This window comes from Carassius carassius, chromosome 4 (assembly GCF_963082965.1).
Source record: "Carassius carassius chromosome 4, fCarCar2.1, whole genome shotgun sequence".
Taxonomy (NCBI): domain Eukaryota; kingdom Metazoa; phylum Chordata; class Actinopteri; order Cypriniformes; family Cyprinidae; genus Carassius; species Carassius carassius.
Window position 1 is genome coordinate 16,304,741 of NC_081758.1, and position 18,856 is coordinate 16,323,596.

The 18,856-nt window shown below is 38.2% G+C and overlaps 1 protein-coding gene across 1 annotated transcript; it reads right to left on the reverse strand.

Annotated features, from left to right (window-relative positions):
• Positions 1-5,243: 5,243 nt before the first annotated feature.
• LOC132138109 (lysosome membrane protein 2-like) lies at positions 5,244-18,735 on the reverse strand. The gene is made up of 13 exons (XM_059547647.1): positions 18,300-18,735; positions 14,975-15,135; positions 13,820-13,967; positions 13,486-13,680; positions 12,889-12,980; positions 12,142-12,261; positions 11,887-12,065; positions 10,158-10,276; positions 9,722-9,795; positions 9,578-9,629; positions 9,331-9,483; positions 8,769-8,816; positions 5,244-8,433 (listed from the first exon to the last, which is right to left on the reverse strand). Exons 1-13 carry the CDS (start codon positions 18,420-18,422, stop codon positions 8,302-8,304), a joined length of 1,596 nt encoding a protein of 531 aa, XP_059403630.1. The 5' UTR covers positions 18,423-18,735; the 3' UTR covers positions 5,244-8,301.
• Between the last annotated feature and the right edge of the window lie 121 nt (positions 18,736-18,856).

Below are 18,856 nucleotides of genomic sequence, written 5' to 3' on the forward strand. Positions count from 1 at the left end.
ATTAACATATTCTGTATCAAAATCAGCGACCATCTTGATAATACTCCACGACATAACTGTATATACTAAATGTTGGACATAATGTATTTGATGTCTGTGTAAATGTGCAAGTAAATGGGTAGACAGAGTTTGAAAACTTCTTTTTCTGCAACTTTTCTGTGGGTTTTAAGAGCAAGTGTGTTTAAAATAAGATCATGTTGACGTTGAGCTCTGTGATCTGTTGCTGTAAGCAAATTAAAGGCATTGTCCTAGAAAATAGACCAGCCAAAAAACCGACTGGTGCTCTCCTTTCCCACACGCTGACTGAAGGATTTTGGTAGGGTTTTGTTATAAAAAATAACCGGCGGGCAATTGATGTCAAATAGACATCAAATTGACATAAAACATAGTCATCAAAGAATTGGTCAAAAATGCAAATCAAATCGATGTCGAAACTTGACATTAAATTGGTGTCAAGTTTTGACTCATTTGATTTGCATTTTTTTTTTTTTTTTTTTTTAACACATTGATCTCCTATTCTAGACCACAAGAATAATGACAAAACAGTATTAAATGCAAGACGTGTTTTATTAATTCCACTGGTTTATGTCAGAGTTTTGTAAATTTTCCATAAATAAACATGTAGTTGTAATACTGTACATACTTGGTATTACAATTTAATTTATTCATTTAGCTGACGCTTTTATCCAAAGCAACTTACAATTGTTATATATGTCAGAGGTCGCACGTCTCTGGAGCAACTAGGGGTTAAGTGTCTTGCTCAGGGACACATTGGTGTCTCACAGTGGATTCAAACACGGGTGTCTCACACCAAAGGCATATGTCTTATCCACTTCGCCAACACTTACTTAATGTGGAGTTACAACAAAAATGCTGCATATTTTTTTTTTATTTGTAATTAAGCAAATCAGTATATTTTTGGTAAAATATAATATATTCACCTCTTTCATTATCAGTAATTTATTCTTACATGTTTCGTTTTTGTTGTTGTTGTTTATATGTTTTTAACCCCAGAAGTTACAGAAGTCCCAGAAGTTACAAGTCATGCAGAAATCAAACAACATATGATTCAAAACATATGCCGAATGGATGCATTTGGAAGAAAAAAAATATTCTTTGATGACTATGTTTGACGTCAATTTGATGTCTACTTGACATCAATTGCCCGCTGGGTTGATATCAATGTGATGTCAATATGACATCAACTGAACACCTATAACACGACGTTGATTTGACGTCAACTCAATGTCAAAAATGTTGACCCATATACTTACATAATCAATTTCATTATGGGATGAACCTAATATTTTCACCAATTAACCACTGGAAGGACTTGATGTATAATCTGACTTTGAAATTATGTTTTGCAGCATCTTGATCAAATCTTGTCTAATATTTGACATCAAATTGACATCAACGTGCCCGCTGAGTAGGATAGACGGAGTATAGCCTATTTGCAGTTTTATGCAGTCATGTTTCTTAAGCATTCTATGACCTAAAATCCATTCCCATACGCATACATATACATACATGCATATATATATATATATATATATATATATATAAAATCATACACACATAAACTAGGAAACCTTGGTGTAGGCCTAATGTAGGCCTAACATTCATTGCAGTTCATGTTGTTAATAACTACATATGGAATACTTTTTCTTTCTCTTTGCTTTTTTACACGGTTGTCCTAAATCAATGTGATAAACGAGCTATAGGTCAAAAGTAATCGAAGTAATCAAAAAGTAGTCTGATTATATTACCTAATAGCCTATGTAATTTACCAGATTACGTTACTAACTACAGTTTTTGTCATGTAACTTGTTATCAATAACGAACCCAGCTCTTCTCATACATTTTACGTCATATCTGGTTACAAACACCATATAATAAGGTATTTTTCCCCTAAACCCACATCTGACTCTCAGATAAAGTATTTAGCGACATTTCCTGATTATGAATAACTGCGATTCACCACTAGAAGGTGCATGAAGACTGTGGTTCCAGACGAGTTTAGAGTATAAAAGACTATAAAAACAGGTTTAAGAGTCTGCTTGTTCGCACTCGGTACTTTTGTTATTAACATGAAGGGGGACTGTGTGTGTGGGTGGGTGGTGGAAGGCATGGACAAGTTAAAGCTAACAAACAGCGCTAGCTAGTCTTTACATGTCTGCTGTGAGTCACTGCATATCACGGAAAGCTCGTTTTTTCCGTCAGGTTTCGTCAGACCTCCCACTGTACCTCACTTTCTTATCAGAGGTTATCACCACAGTTTCAACACTTTTCTGTAGTTGTGGCCAAATGGGTTGGTTTGTCTTAACGGCCAAGAACTTTTACATCTAGGTTACTCGACTGACGCAGGAGTCAGGAGAAGTGTTGCTTCATTTCATCTGAAACTAAAGACCTTGAATAAGACCATCAGGTGTCGACTCACGAGGGACAAAACGATCAAGTCCTTCAACTGGGGTTTGGTGGAATGTCACATTAACAACAAATATGCTGATTTGAATAATTTGGCCATGCTTTTCCTCATTAAAGAGGTCAACCAAAAATGAATATTAATAGTTATTGTCATTACTTTCTTACCACAATGTCCATCCAAACTCTAGAACGTTAATAGTAGAGGCTTTTGTAGACTTTTATATTAGTTATGACTACTATATATTAGGGATGGGACGGTATGAAAATTTAATATCACGATTATAGTGACTAAAATTATCACGATTATCAATATTATCACGGTTTTGTTGAAACAAGATGAAAGTGTTCAAAAATAGTTGATGCTCACACTGAAAACATTTCAGCAAGTTTTATATTTAATAATCAACAAACAACTAATAAAACAAGCAACTCTATGCACTTAATTTAAAGAACGATTAAATTCTGTGGCATTTCCTTCCTTACAATGAAAAGTGTAGAAGCATAGAAAAGCATAGAAAAGTCACTGACTTTCGCCATTCCTTCTCGAAAAAAAACAAAAAAAAACATTGTGCGCTGCGCTTGCGTCAGACTGTTGCTGGCTGGACATGATTTAATAGTGAGTTATTAAAACCGCGATAATCAAACACGGTTTTAATGATAATTCATTTTTAAACGATATTACTAACCTTCAGCACATTTTATCACGGTTATCAATAAAACCGGTTATCGTCCCATCCCTACTATATATGTATTGATTTATACTTTTTCACTAATATATGATTTCTATTTAAAATAAATGTTTTCGGAACTTTCCATTTGTCACACACCTGGACTCATTTTGTGTGTTTTTGCCCCTGTGACCCAGTTTCTGTCTCTATGTGGTTTGATTAGTTCCCAGGTGTGTCTAGTCATTTCCGCATGTGTTCCATGTCCCTGTTAATTTAGTCATTCCATCCACCTGTGTTTTCCCTATTATCCCTTGTATAAAAGCCTTGTCCTTTCAGTTCTGTTTTGTCGGGTCTACTTGTCTACTTGTTACGTGTCAACTTGTCCGCTTGTTACCTGTTACTTGCCTCCTGTTACTTACTACTTACCTTGTCTATGTTTGATTTAATAAATCCTTGTTTTGTTTATCCCTCGGCTCCGTGTTCCTTCCAGCAGCATAAGCCGTGACAGAAGACCCGACCTAAAAAGTTAAAAACTGCGTGTTTTCCCTCCGTTTTGTTTTCCGTTTTTTCACAGTCTTTTTCTTTCCGTAGTGTGTCATGGATCCCCTCTATCGCCCCGAATACCTCCTCCTCCTGCTGGAGCAGGAGGGACTGTCTCTCGAGGACCATACCAGACGGTTTCTCTTGATAGCTAATGCCACCAGCTACCCGGACCACGCGCTCTGCACCTTTTATCACGCCAGCCTGAACTCCAGGTGCAGAGCGTTGTCGCCCGAAGGTGGTCCTCGGGAGGATTTCGCCTCATTCATAGAGTGGAATCTGGTGAGAAATGGGTCACCCTCGTCCCTCCGGCTCCGCCTTGGTCTGGCGTCATCCATCCTATGCCTCGGGACTCCACTCCTCCGGCTTCGCCTCATCCCTCCGTCCCTCCGGCTCCGTCAGGCTCCTTCATCCCCTCGGCTACACCTCAGTCCTCGGTCACTCTGGCCTCACCGCGGCCTTCCGGATCCACATCGCCGCGTCAGTCACCAGAGCCATCAGTTCCGCCTAGGACCTCCGGCTCCTCCCCGTCACCCTGGCTCTTCGGCTCTCCGTCTCCGCCTCGGGCTCCTCCTCCACTTGCTCCGTTGCCGTGGGTCGAGTCCCTGGAGTCAGTGACCATTCCTCCTCCATGGCTCCTTCCACCGTCGGCCCCACGTTGGGCCGTTATGGCTGTGGCCTGGGTCCTGCTGGGTACCTCCTGCTTCAGATCCTTCCTGTCTCCTCCCTGGCTCCTCCCTCCGTCATCTCCTCCCTGGCTCCTTCCTCTGTAGTCCCTGTCTGCTGGCCCCCTCCTGGGAGGCTGTCCTCCACCGGAGCCTCCTCCCAAGTTCCCACCCACGCCTCCCTTTGTTGTTTCTACGGTGCGAGGACGCACCTACCGGGAGGGGGGAGTACTGTCACACACCTGGACTCATTTTGTGTGTTTTTGCCCCTGTGACCCAGTTTCTGTCTCTATGTGGTTTGATTAGTTCCCAGGTGTGTCTAGTCATTTCCGCATGTGTTCCATGTCCCTGTTAATTTAGTCATTCCATCCACCTGTGTTTTCCCTATTATCCCTTGTATAAAAGCCTTGTCCTTTCAGTTCTGTTTTGTCGGGTCTACTTGTTACGTGTCAACTTGTCCGCTTGTTACCTGTTACTTGCCACTTGCCTCTTGCCACCTGTTACTTACTACTTACCTTGTCTATGTTTGATTTAATAAATCCTTGTTTCATTTATCCCTCGGCTCCGTGTTCCTTCCAGCAGCATAAGCCGTGACACCATTCATATAAGAACCAGGAAAAAATGAAGCACTTTTCACAAAAATATTTAGCAGCCCAGCTGTTTTGAACATTGGTAATAGTTTTTCTTATATATATATTCTGAGCAGCAATTAGTATGATTTCTGGAGGATCGTGTGACTAGAATGCCTGCAGAAAATATATACAGTATATGGAAATTAATACACACACTCACATATATTATATTTTACAGTATAACAGTTATTACTTTGAACAAATAAATTATATATATTTTTAATATATAATATAAATTTTTTTTTTATACAACTTTTGTATATTTATTGAGTCCCTCTTTCTGTAAATGAATCAGACAGGAAAACAGACACAATTTCAACATTTTATTTTTTTGCAAATAACACTAAAAATGTTTACAAAAGCATTGTAGAAAGATTTGTGCGGAGTAAATTATCAAAACTAAAAATGAATTTTACTTGAAATGAATTTGCACCTAATATGACATAAGGATTGTCATTCTCAGCAGCAAAAAACACAATGCATCTCAGAAGGACTTGATGAAGTGTTCCGTGTTTTTAAGCCCACCCTCAAAGTTGTTGTGAGGGCATTTAGCAGCCCTGAGATGAAGGCCGAGGGGGGAAATAAAACAACAAATAACAACGGCTACACTGCTTAACCATGTTGCTACTAAAGCAAGTGAAATAAACAAGGATGATATGGCACTAAAAGCTCATCCCTGAAGGAGGGCATCATTCATCTAAGAAAAAAAGGTTAGATTGCAATTGGAAATTTCCCTTGTACACGACATGGCACTATGGCAATCTTCCCTAGTGGAACTCGAAGACACTCAGCCTTCCCTTTGATATTCCAGTTGGACAAACAGTGTATTGACAGCTTGAGATAGTTGTATAACAGGAGATCATTACACACGAAAGGCTCACATCCCACAGATACAACACAAGCCTTTCTCCATCAAAGTTGGAAAGTTTTTACAACCACATACATAGTTCCATCTCCAATTTAGGACAATATTCACTTGGTTCTACTTCATAAATCTTGAGGGTTGAAAAAAAATGTGATGACCCCACTTGTAATATTACAAAATAATTACAAAATACAGAAATGAACGAGACCAAAGAAAATACCTTAAAAATTCAGATAATGTACATACCATTTAACATATGAATACATAAATATTTATCTGTCTGATTACAAAACCTTTTTACTTTATTATAAAATTTGCTTTTTACATATTGTATTGCTGTGTCAATACATAATACTGAGAGTTTCTTTGCACGTGTGGCAACACTTTACATCTTAAGTTCTTTGCTGTATCACATTATTACAAACTCACATAGTATGCTCTGGAAAATATTTCGTGACTTTTTCAATTGTTTATTTTCTTTATTTGCCCCTGTTTGCAATGAGGTTCTAATGCTCCTGTAAATGGGAAATCGATGACACTACAGCTCTCTGTGTGGACCAGTTATCTACCAAACCAATGTAATCTTTGGTCAAGCATATAGGGGCAAAAGTCACCATAAGGAATCAGGAAACTATAGAAATGGCTCAGGCTCAGGTACTTTATATACTATTTGCACTGATGACCAAACTCAAAGAGCCACTGTAATGGACTGGAAGTTCATTACACTAAAGCTTGAAGTCCTTTCCCTCAAGTTTTTGTTCACATACAGCTGCATAAGACAGACACTGCAAATACACAGTGTTTCCAGTTTAAATCTTGCACTAAATCTTCAAGATTAGCTAATTCCATGGCACAGGCAAATATGCAACAATGTGCACTGCAATCCACGAAAAAACGTGGACGCAATAAGTAACAGATGGTTTACATCAAGTAAAAGTTAACAAAGTCAATCATTCCAGTGAGTGTCACCAAAATATGAATGATTTACAGAAACATACGACATTAAAACAACCGTGTGTAACTGCACACACGGGTTCTGGCAACTTCAGACTGATAACCAGATTCATTTGGACAAACAGAGATGCAGGCGACGACTCATCTTTAGTGATACTTTGCCACATTCTGTTCAAGTTGATTTAAGATATGGCCTCGATTCATATTTTAGCAATAGAGAAGGCTCCAAAAAAGCAAAACGATTAATAAATTTCAACAGACACAAGCAGTGATTCAAGTGCTAGAGTCTCTTTCGCCCACTGAGGGTTAGTGCACAGAAAAAATGTGCAAACTTCACCGATAACCCCTCAAAAAACTTTTGACCTTTAACCCCTTCCTCTTTGATTAGACTGTGGGCTCAGCAGACTGTAGTTGTGCTCTCGAGATTACAGCACAGATGTGTTTTGCTGTGAAAAGTGAGGGATGTAGTTCCCTGTAGTCGCCACTGATTCGCCAATATTTGTCTGAAATTTCGACTAGTTCCACCATAAACCTTCCACTTCTATGCGGAAGAATCACATTGTGGCCGTAAGTATTTGTAAGGCAGAAAAATTCAAGTCTCACTTGTAAGTGTTCTACATGTGTTAAAAGCTAGTACGATTTCTGTAACACAATGCTTTAAAGGAGACTGTCTGAACTCTTTTAACAGCCATCATTACTGAAATGTTTCTGGCATCAGAATAAATGTGACTAAAATACTGTGAAATGGAGAGAACCGCTGAAGTCACTAGTTTCCACTTGTCGACACACTGCATCGTGCCAATCGGTGGACGGTGACCCACCAGAGCAGTTCACCACAGTGTGACAAAAACATGCAAGCACTGACATGCCTGCAGAAATACACACACATATAATTACACACACACATACTGGTTTATACAATCTCTCTCTCACACACACACACACACACACACTCTGGATAAGACCCAGTGTTTTGTTAGCATATTAGATATTTCAGCTCTCCAATACTCTTAGAGGAGGTAAACCGATATCCATTCATTATCAAAGGGTTTGGCGTATGAAGAGCCGTGTTAGTTCAAGGTCTGCCTGTGTAGACCTGTATACAGTAGTGTGGGAAGAGATCTGAAACACTTTAAAAGCACAGGATTTTAACCCTTAAAGCTCTCTCATGCTGAAAGGGTTTATGACCCTTCAGGAACTATGGACTCTGTGAGCATGCGATGCATATATGTATTTTTAAAAGGCAAGATAGTGTGTTTCAGGCCTCTCAGGACTAGGCAACAGAAGCCTCTGGAAAGCCAGAGACGGTTGTTCGAAACTGAAGTGGGTGCTTTGAGCTTATATACGTTTTGATTGACAATATGGCAGTTTAAAAGGCCATGCTCAAGGAAATAAAGAAGTCACGAGTCAAATAACTGACCCTCGGCAAACGGTGGTGAGCGTGTGGGGCCTGGCCCCCGAAGACGAATCGCACAGTGAAAACTAACATATAAAAAGGGTGAGGAGGATCGCCGTGATGTCCTCAGGTGAGACTCCACCAGTCATCTTCATCAACACTTTTGCACCTCTACTGGTGACATGGCAATATAAGATCCGTTCCTCAATGGCTGATTGTTCCGGTTCTCTGGGGAATCCTCTGCTTGGTTGCTCACTTGAGTGTAAGCAGTTTCGTCTTTCGCCGTCTGTACAGAACATGCAGGAACATTAGCATGTGCATTGGTAAAAACATGTGGATGTCAACATGAAACCATGTACCACTATGGACTATGTAGCTAAACATCTACTCTAATGCTGTGAGAGACTGCAGATGTACGTTACAATCATCATGCAGGAAAAGCAATGAACATGACTTCCAGAAATAGAAGTTATTTAAAAACAACAAACAAGGTATTCATATGAAAACTTGTAACTTAAATGGTCACTCATAATGCTCAAAATAACCAAATACAATGATACAACAAGCAAATTTGAACAAAATGAAAGCAAAATGTTTGTATAAGGGAAAATGAAGACTTACAGCAAAAGAATGAAAAGCTTCAGTAAAATCAATACGTTTTACTTCATTCTGAATTGGAACAAAAAAAGGGGAGGAAAAATGTTACTGTAAATGAAAGCATAACAGCATTGTGCAACAATGAAAGATCTCAAGTGATAAATTCTATAAAGGAACTTTTGAACATTAGTATATAAATGGGCAAAACCAAAGTTTTTCCCACTGAACCATAACAATGGTTGACCAACCCAACTGATAATTACTTTATATCGCAAAGAAAAACTGAACACATTTCATAAAGTAATACATTCACTAGAGCACATGCATTCCCTCATGCAGGTGCATGCATGGGTATTAAAGCTAGGGTTAGAGCCGTCAAGGTGAGTGACTCATTTAACTGACTTTAGTCTAGGGTGTGTAAGGTTTGATGGGATATTAAAGGCTTTTCCAGACTGGCATTTCTAGAGAATATTAACTGTTACTCTATTAATATCATCCCATGGAAAGGTATCGTTGAGCTACAAATGACATTTCTACTTTTTAATTAAGCAATATATAAGCTGATGAGGTCGTAAATTGTATTTACCTTTCTCTGGCGGTTCCTGCAGACGAGGAAGATCAGGACCACAAGTAAAATGACCCCCAGTCCCACAATGATGACTGGGAAGTTGGACACCATTGTTACAATCAGCAGAAGTGTCCTCATCTGGGCTGCAGAATCATCGTCGATAGTTGCGGTCTGAAAATCAGCAGAAATGCAGCAGAAAACAAATGACCTCTTTGAAGAGAAAAATGTATATTCTGAGAAAAGCAAGGATGACATGAAAGCTCACCTCGTTGACATACATGATGGGGAAAATTGTCTCATTCAGGTTTTTTGTTTTGCTGAAAAGGAAAAAATGGAAAAAAGTCTCATTAGCCTTTTTTTTCCATTCCAGAACATTCTTTAATAGTTTTCGTGAGGCAATTTTACTCACGGAAAGCCAGGGACTCTCTTCAGTATGACATTGAGCTGAGCTCTCTTACAGGCACGAATGGGAACCCCCGTGGTCTGCAGAAGAGAGCCAAAGGGTTAATTCACTATTCAAAGTCAACTTATCTTCAGCACATTACACAATCTCTATGATCTGTTCCACTCGAAAAACAACGTGTGGATCAGTCCATCAAACAGCAACTAAATGAGTATATTTTCCATCACGACATGCTACAGAAACAATCGCTGGGATTTTAGGTAGGGTTAAGTAGGTGTGCTTTCACTTTCACATTCACTTGTGGTTGTTACCAGAGTGAATCACCTTATTTTTTCCTGTTATGGTAAGTACGGGTGTATACAACTTTCAGATTATAAACCACAAGAGCACTAACAGGTCAGTGCTGTCGCTGTGAAAATCACAAAACTTCTGCACTGCTTACCGGGTTGATGTCGAGATACGTTTCATGGTCTTCCTCATTTGGATTCATTCCATCAATGGCATTGATGTACTTCTTATCAGCTTGGTAGAAATGAGGGAATGACACAACAATGGGTGCACCTGTATAGTGAAGGGGGAATTAGTTGCTGTTCCTTAATTCAGATTAGTTTACACTCACATGCAGTGCACCCATCTAGGAAAGCTCTATGAATATGAAATAATTCTTTACGACTTATTTATCAGCTACGGCATTTATAATGTCTGGTCATAAAGATAATAAAAATAAAATAATGTTTTATGCTTGTCCAACTAAGCCAGTAGTTCAGATTTTTACCTGGCCATGCCACACACAAAAAAATGTGTGACAAAAGACAGAAAAATAAGATTTATATGTTCAATTTACAACAAATTTGTTAGCTATTTTTTAGCTATAACATAACTCCACGACATCTATAAATTCATATACTTAAAAATGATGGCAAATGATAGCATATTTTATATTTAAATATATTTCAAAATGTATAAATTATTCCCTATTCCTTACGCTATCTTACATTTTTTATTATAATTATTAATGAATAGAAAGTTGAAAAGAACAACATTTTATTAATATAGAAATCTTTTGTAACATTGTAACAATTTAATGTGTCCTTGCTGAATGAAAGTACTAATTTCTATAAAAAGAAATCTTACTGACCCAAAACCTTTGAACGGTAAAGTAAATATATTTCTCCAAATACAAATGCTTATGTTTGTAAGTCATTAAGACATGTAAATGATCAAAAAAGTAAAAAAGCATCACTAGAGCAGGTGACTGTTCAGATTGCAAATTTGCAGTTTTCAGATTTGACTTCTTATGTTTCTTGACATTTTCCATTCTGTGAAATAATGCCAATGAGGCATTTTCTGGGACTTTTGGGGGTTTTTATGCATACTAACAGAAAATTAAAACGTCCTCTTTTTAAAGCACATACTCAATAACAAGACAGCTAGTAACTGAACATCCATCAAGAACACAAAATACTGTTAGGTGCTTAGACAATCATTAGCTAAGAATAATATGTAACATATCTCTGATTTATTTCCAGTATCCCATTCCTTAATAACACGTTTGAACTGTCTTGAACCCTTCTATGAATGTTGACTAATCAAAGTATGTGCAAAATTCGACAGCTGTTTCCTATCATGAGCCCTCACATGATAAAAGTGAGAGTTTACTTCTGTTCAATAATAATATAAGCCCACTAGTTTATGGCGGAAACAATCGAGGATGAGATAGAGTAATCTGTCTGAGAACACCTACAGCAAATCAAGTGCTTGAGCCATAAAACTGCACTAAACGTTATTCATTAAGCGTTGAACTCTGATTTCCCTTTCATAGTCCAAGAGTGAGCAAACAAAAGCAGACTGATTTAACTTGAACTCGGGTTACGAGGCCACCTATCAGTAATGGGAAACCCTAAAATTCAATACTAAAAGCACACGCTTGATTTGTTGGTTTAATGTCAGTCTGGACCAGTTATTCAGGGCACCAAAACCTTTAGCACACTTAGATTGCTCTACCTTGTACAACAAATTGCCTTATTTAAGAAGTTACCCTATTTTTCCTATGTAATTCAAGGAAATGGCTTCTTCTGAAAACATCCCACATCTTTCCCACTGTAAAAACCTGCTCCAACAAACACGACGGCCCTGAAGCTAAGGTGTGGTGTGACCCAGAGCAGGCTCACCTTGCCGACAGACGCTGACTTTGAGGACTCCTTTTCCTAGACAATCTCCAGCAGGTACGCAGAAGCCAGCGTTACTGGGGTTCTCATCCGGAGGCGCGAGCACATCTGAAGGAGGGGCGAAGCGGAAGGCAGGGATGCCCTTCACCTCTGTGTCAGCCACGTAACCCAAATGAATGGATCTGCATGTAATAAAGAACATAAGTAACCATGTACAAGTAACCAAGTACCTTGTAAGTGTTAAAACATGTTGCTTACCGGCACAGATCAGCAGCAAAGATGTAGAGGAGCTCTTTCCTGGACAGGAAGGTGTGGAAGACACTGCCATCTGTACCATTGATCATGTTGCTCTGGTTAGACGACCACCAGTTCATCTGACTGTTAATGAGAAAATGAAAAGATGAGACCATTGTTTCTGCCACAGGTTAGAATGGAAAAGGAAGGTTTATGTATTTTTTTTTACCCATTATTCTAATCCAAAAATATACACTACATGTCAAAAGTTTAGAACAACTGAAATTTTTTAGGTTTTTCAAAGAAGTCTCTCATTTATTTGATTAATACAGTAAAAAAACAGCAATATTGTAAATGATAGAATATAAAATTATGGTTTTAAAAGGTTAAAAAAAATGAACAATTAAATTGACTAAAAGTGAAAGTAAAAACATTTATAATGGTTTATATTTATAAGATATTTCTTTTTAAAATAAATGCTTTTCTTTTGAATTTTTTTATTCAACAAAGAATCCTGAAAAATGCATCATGATTTCCAGCAACAACAACAAACAACTTTTATCTGCAAAGTGTTCTGAAGTTGTAGTTATTGGGATATGGGTCAATTTAAATCAGGATATGGGGTAACTGAAAAGCACAGGAGCTTTGTTCTTAGACTTTATACTATTGACTCATCTAGCATCTACTGCAGGCATGCTGTGTTTAACCCAATTTCCAAAGAATTGTCACTATGTCAGTAAGGCAATGCAGATTATGCAAGCGCTGAGGTACCTGATGCCATTCCACGTGTCAATCTTGCCGTAGTCCATGTAGTTCTTCTCTCCAGTGTGGAAGACAAATTCACCCTCATGGGTTCCATTTTTCTGTAGTCAGCACATCAATTGTATTTAATATAATGTTATAACCATTAGCAGAAAATAATCTCATAAGTCACATAAGGGTAAAGATGTCTAGAAATCATCAGAAAGTAGGAAAGTAGGTTGTTTGACGGTCATGATATTAATGCAAAGTCTAAATGTTTTATTAATGGTTCGAGGCACTGACATTATACCTACTATTGCACAAACTGCAGATATTTAATATCTGTCCTAAATCTTATACACATATAATCCCTGAAGAAAGTCTAAAACCCATTAGAGTAAACCAGGCCACTGTGTCGAGCCTGATACACTGGTCAACATCTGCAGTTTATGACGGACAGGGTCATGATAACCTCACTGACCTATCCTGTTCTGATCACATATGTACTTTAGAGGTTGTGTTTGCTACTTTGTGTCGGTTGCACAAATATATGACCCATTTAGACCACATTTAATCTCCATTTAGACTGACTAAAGCACTGAATATGACAAAACGGCAGATTCTCACATTGTACATAAGGCCGAAATGCTCATCCACGTCTGGACTCAAGGTGTGGATTTTGGACAGCAGTGGATCTTTGAAACCCCACAGGACTTCATGAACTGTACGATTCATAAACAGCTCGATGCCCAAGGATCTCATCCACATGGACACAAACGACCTCAGAATGAAGGAGTAGGAGTTTAACTCGTTCATTACGGCCTGAAACAAGAGGGAAAGAATTCAGAGCAAATTCTTTGCATTTGGATCAGTTAAATCAGTTAAACAAGTGCTGTGGGCATTTGGGCTGACTAAATTGAAATGCAAAATGATTCAGTGCCAATGACAAAACCCTTCTTACAATGAATGGAATGTTAACTGTTGTCACACGGTCAACCTCAGGATCTCCCACTGACATGTCACGGAGAAACACAAAGCTTTTGGGATTTGTGGCAAAGAGTTTCGTCCCATTCTCTAGGAAAGTGACATTTTCCCTTGGTCGATATTCCCTGATAACAGAAAGAAGAATTTTATTTAATTTACAATGAAAATTGGCAACTGTCTCTTATGCTGACCAAGCCTGCATATATTTGATCAAAAATACAGTAAAACTGTAAAATTACACTACTACTGTAAAATACTACTTAAAAATAATGGTTTACTATTTATTTATATATATATATATATATATATATATATATATATATATATATATATATATTAAAATGTAATTCATTTCTCGAACTTAAATTTTCAGCAGCCATTACTCCAGGCTTCGGTGTCACATGATCCTTCAGAAATCATGCTAATATCCCGAATTGGTGCTCAGTCATCATTTCTTATTATCTTCAATGCAGAAAAGAGTTTCGCTGCTTAATATTTTTGTGGACACAATGACAGTTTGTTTCCAGGATTCTTTCATTGCAAGCATTTCTTTGAAATAGGAATCTTTTCTATCATTACTCATGTCTTTACTGTCACTGAATTTTTTTTTTTTTACATTATTCATTTGGCAGACACTTTTATACAAAGCAACTTACAGTTGAGGAATACAGCAGGCGATTTATCATAACATGGCAATAAACGTGAGAAGTGCCTATTATATAAGGTTTCAGTCATTGTTTAAAATGGTAAAAAGCTAGGACGGGAGAAGATAAGAGAACAGAAAACGTGTAGGTATATAATTTTTTTTTAAATTATTATTATTATGAGGAGGCACTTAGATGCTCACGGAAAAGATTAGTTTTTTTTAATGCATGTAAATGTAATGTAAAAAACACGAAGTTTGCAAAAAATCTAATTTTAACAAATATTTGACATTTAGTTTGAAGCAGGTAGGTAAACGTTTCCTGTTTTCTACTAAAAAAATGAGTCATTTCTAGACTTGGGTGCCAAACTTGTTGCCGCTGACATCAGACGTTATCGTTTAGAAAATGAAACACTTCAAGTGTCCCAAAAGCCTGAAAATGAACATGAATATCTGAATTTTGAATATATTTAAAGACTGGTAAATCACCTGTAGGTATATGGTCCTATTTGAGTGACTTTGGGCTTTTCCTTCCCAGCCAAAAACTCATCTGGATTGGAAACATTGAAGAAGAAATACTGCATGTAAACAGGTGGTGGTGGATTTATCCAGCCGTCCAATACTCTACTGTTCTCAGCCAGTGTGATCTCCTGTGAATGAAACAGAGTCAGCGGTCAAGAGAGAGATAATAATAATAATAATAATATAAATTATTAACCAAAATACCAGGAAATGCTGTCTGTTTAAAAAGGCTAAACTCAGTGTTTAAGCTGAGTTTCAATATAATTTAGGGAAGAAAGAACACAAAAGCTGAATGCTGACTAAAGAAAAAGATTCAGTTCAAGTGTCAATGACCTGCTATGACAGAAATTCTGCAGACATGAAGTAAAGCGGGAAAAAAGAGGAAAGACCTCAGCAGACAGTACAAGCTGATTCAGAGTTATAGAAGAGGAAGAAAAACATCAATATCAGCCGTCCATGACACACGAGAGCAGCACAAACACATTTCTCTGCTATTTGAATTTTCCATCAGAAAGCAGTTTCAGCAGTCACACTTCTCACTTCTTGAGTGTCGTGATCTGAACTCAGAAAGAGAAACAAGGTTCATTTTGAAATGACAAACTACTTTCAGAATAACGTCATTAATGGCTATGTGACAGCACAAAATTGTGTTGTAATAGACAAAACGAGTCTCCAAAGGGCGACTCGTAACAAACTCATAACAACCAGAAGGTCTAACTGCAGAATGCAGATAACGCTATCTGACATCAAAAGCCATGACTTCAGCAGTGTTGCAGAACAGTGGCTTCAAAACAACAGACATCCCCGATCTTCACTGGACCTTCAGCGTCTGAAAGGTGTTTTCAGGAAAGTGATTTCCTAGAATCACTGAACAGATGGTTAAAGAAGTGCCTTGTGTTGAAATAGTAGTTTGTTTGTTTTAAAATCAGTCATTCTTACATGTGATCTGAAACCAGTCGATTCATGACAAACTACACATTAATTTATGACCCCCCAAAAATGTCTTTGTTCAAACAGGTCATATCATTTAAGAGTACACCAGTCTTTTTTCTTTTTTTCTTTTCACATGTAAGCTCTGAATGGGTTCTCTGTCATTAGGAGTAACCCTGAGCTTTACTACAAAGTACAGTAAAGTACCGGTAAAAAAAATCTGCAGTTATTCAACTCGTTCAATCATGTGTAGCGAAATCGGAAAAAAGCTTTTCTTTAAAGTAAGATTATGTTGCGTCACACCCTGACTCTCTTTTCTAATCTTTCTCAGGAGGTGTCAGGGCATTTTTTCTTTAATTTCTGCTTAATGTTAAGTTGTTAATTACACCTGGTTGAAAATGGATGATTTTGTTCTTTAAAAAAAAGCAATGTATTTTAGCTTATAGGCACCAGTTCAAGTTTCACTGGCTGAAACCACCAGACCACATCTTTACAAGTACGCCAAGTTGGAGTCGGTAAGATTTTTTTAATGTTTAAGTTTCTAATGCTCTTCAAAGTTGCATTTATTTAACCAAACAGGCTATACAGTAATATTGTGAAAAAATATTTAAAAAACGATGTGATGTGATGACAAAACTAATTTCAGCAGCCATTCCTCCAGTCTTCAGTGTCACATGATCCTTCAGAACTCATTCTTATATGCTGATTCTTATTATCTATGTTGAAATAAATGTAAAATGTAAAATAAATCTCCCTGACCTCAAACTTTTGAATGGTAGTGTACATGATTACATTCTTTGGAATCCAGTTTGAATATTAGTACGAATTATTTAAAAAATTATAACAGAAAACAAACTACTGCAGCAACCTCCAAACACAACTGCTGTGCTCATCAACCTTGAGAAGAGAGATCTTTGAAGGTCCCAGTGGACATAAAACTAGTCAAAATGGTCAAAGCCTTGATCCAGCAACTCCTGCCAAGGTAAGAAAAACATTAAATGTTTGTATTTATACAGTGAGATCATTTGTCCTTTACGGGGAAGTAGTTAACATTACAAAATGACAATTAAGCAGATACCAGATCCGGTCTTCTGCTTATGATGGTAGGAGCAACTGGAAAGGTTTTCTTTTCTTACATAACTGACCATGTTGTACCAAAGTCCTAACACTGCCAAGAAAGGCAGATTTGAATGAATTAAGTGCAAACATTAATTCACAGCAAGGAATGAATACATTATGTCAAAGCCTGTATTTTAACCTAAGCTAAAGGGAAGTTTTACCTGTCAAAAGATAATAAACGCTCTTTAGAGAAATTGCCTCAGAGCTACATACTGCTTCACATGTAACGTTATATAGAAGCTCCTGAAACATGCCACCCACTCCACGCCCTACTCAAAGACGCACACAGATCACCCGAGGGCTTGAAAAAGTGCTTTTGTCTAGAGAACATGTGAGATGTTTGAGTGCCAGACATGACTTGATGAATATGAAAGGTGTAACAGTTTATCGTGAAGGTCAGTTATAAGGCTCTGGATCAACTGTCAATACAGGGCTAAACATTTCCAGCGAAGTTAACACCCACCCATGAATCCCAGGTTAAAGGAATACGTTACACCGAACACTGAATACTACATTTGGTTAAAAATACTGATGGTGGAGGTCCGATTTCCAGGGAGAAGCGACGGAGACCCTCCCCCACAGCCACACATACAGCTCACCACAACACCACAGCCCCTGCCTTTAACATGCGATGCGAATCAACAACCTTCCCCGTTACATTAAAGAAAAGAAGAGGGATGCACTCCTCCGGCATCGTGCAACGGAAGCATTTCATTCATAGACACACAGACAGCAACTCTGCTGAGGTGAGAGGGTGAGAGGGTGAGAGAGAGAGAGAGAGAGAGAGAGAGAGAGAGAGAGACAAGGGGAAAGGTCTTTTCCGCAATATGATAATAGGTTTTGCAGTCTCATACAGCCCACTTTAATCAGGGTAACTAACAAACACGCCAATTTAACATCATGACAACCTACACGTTGAAGAGGGGGCATTAAATCGACAAAAGACAGGTTTTGGGTGTCCATAACATGAAATGGTGTAGTCTGAATCTCACCGCGAGGAAGAACATGAACTTGTCTCCCGCGAACAGAACCAGTCCAGAGATTGATATGACATAATTTGACTCGTTTGTTGTATGATTTCGCAATGCTTACATTACAAGTGACCTTAGTAACTCCGCGTGATGCTCAACACAGAAGCCTCGTGTAGGACAACATCAGCAGCCCGGAATCACTTTAAAAGCCGGGTTTTAACAGAACACGCGTTTTTCGTGGCATTAAACACTTTATAAAAGACTTAACTTACCTTTTTTATCCTTTCTTGAATCATTGTTTGGAAGACTTGAGCCACCAGAAGGGCGATTCCCAAAATAAGCAAATGAGCGCACACGATTCCGGTGGCGTAAATGGCACAAGATCTTCTAGTCATTTTTGTTTTTTAATCTTTCAAACTGGCTGGTTTGAAGGGGGGAATAATAATACTGATCTTTTTTCTATCTGTTTTTCTCTTGTTCCGAACTTCTACTTGAGAAGCTCCCGTTATCTCTCCGTTTTTCGGATAGTCTCTAAGCCAGAATCGTTCCCCCCTTCTTTCTATCTTTGGAGGCCGACACACGATCCCGGTGATGTGCGATTAACGGGAGTGTTTCTCGGATGCTGAGATAAGAGACTAGCGGCTCTAAACGCAGAGGACCGTGTGTCTTCTCCTCCTCCCTCAGCAGTTCAAATAAGACAGCCAAGCAAGAGAAACAGTTTTTAGACAGAGGGGCGTGTAACCCCTCCCTCTCAGCTGAGTTCACAAATTAAAGGGGTTTTCAAAACGGATTTATGTGCGTGTACGTCAGAGCGACAAAATAAATATGC

Coding starts and splice junctions, on each gene's coding strand:
- LOC132138109 (XM_059547647.1), bottom strand. CDS start 18,422: ATGACTAGAAGATCTTGTGCCATTTACGCCACCGGAATCGTGTGCGCT. Junction 12,262..12,888: donor GACACGTGGAATGGCATCAG/GTACCTCAGCGC, acceptor TCTCATTAACAG/TCAGATGAACTGGTGGTCGT. Junction 9,484..9,577: donor CCATCATGTATGTCAACGAG/GTGAGCTTTCAT, acceptor GCTGATTTTCAG/ACCGCAACTATCGACGATGA.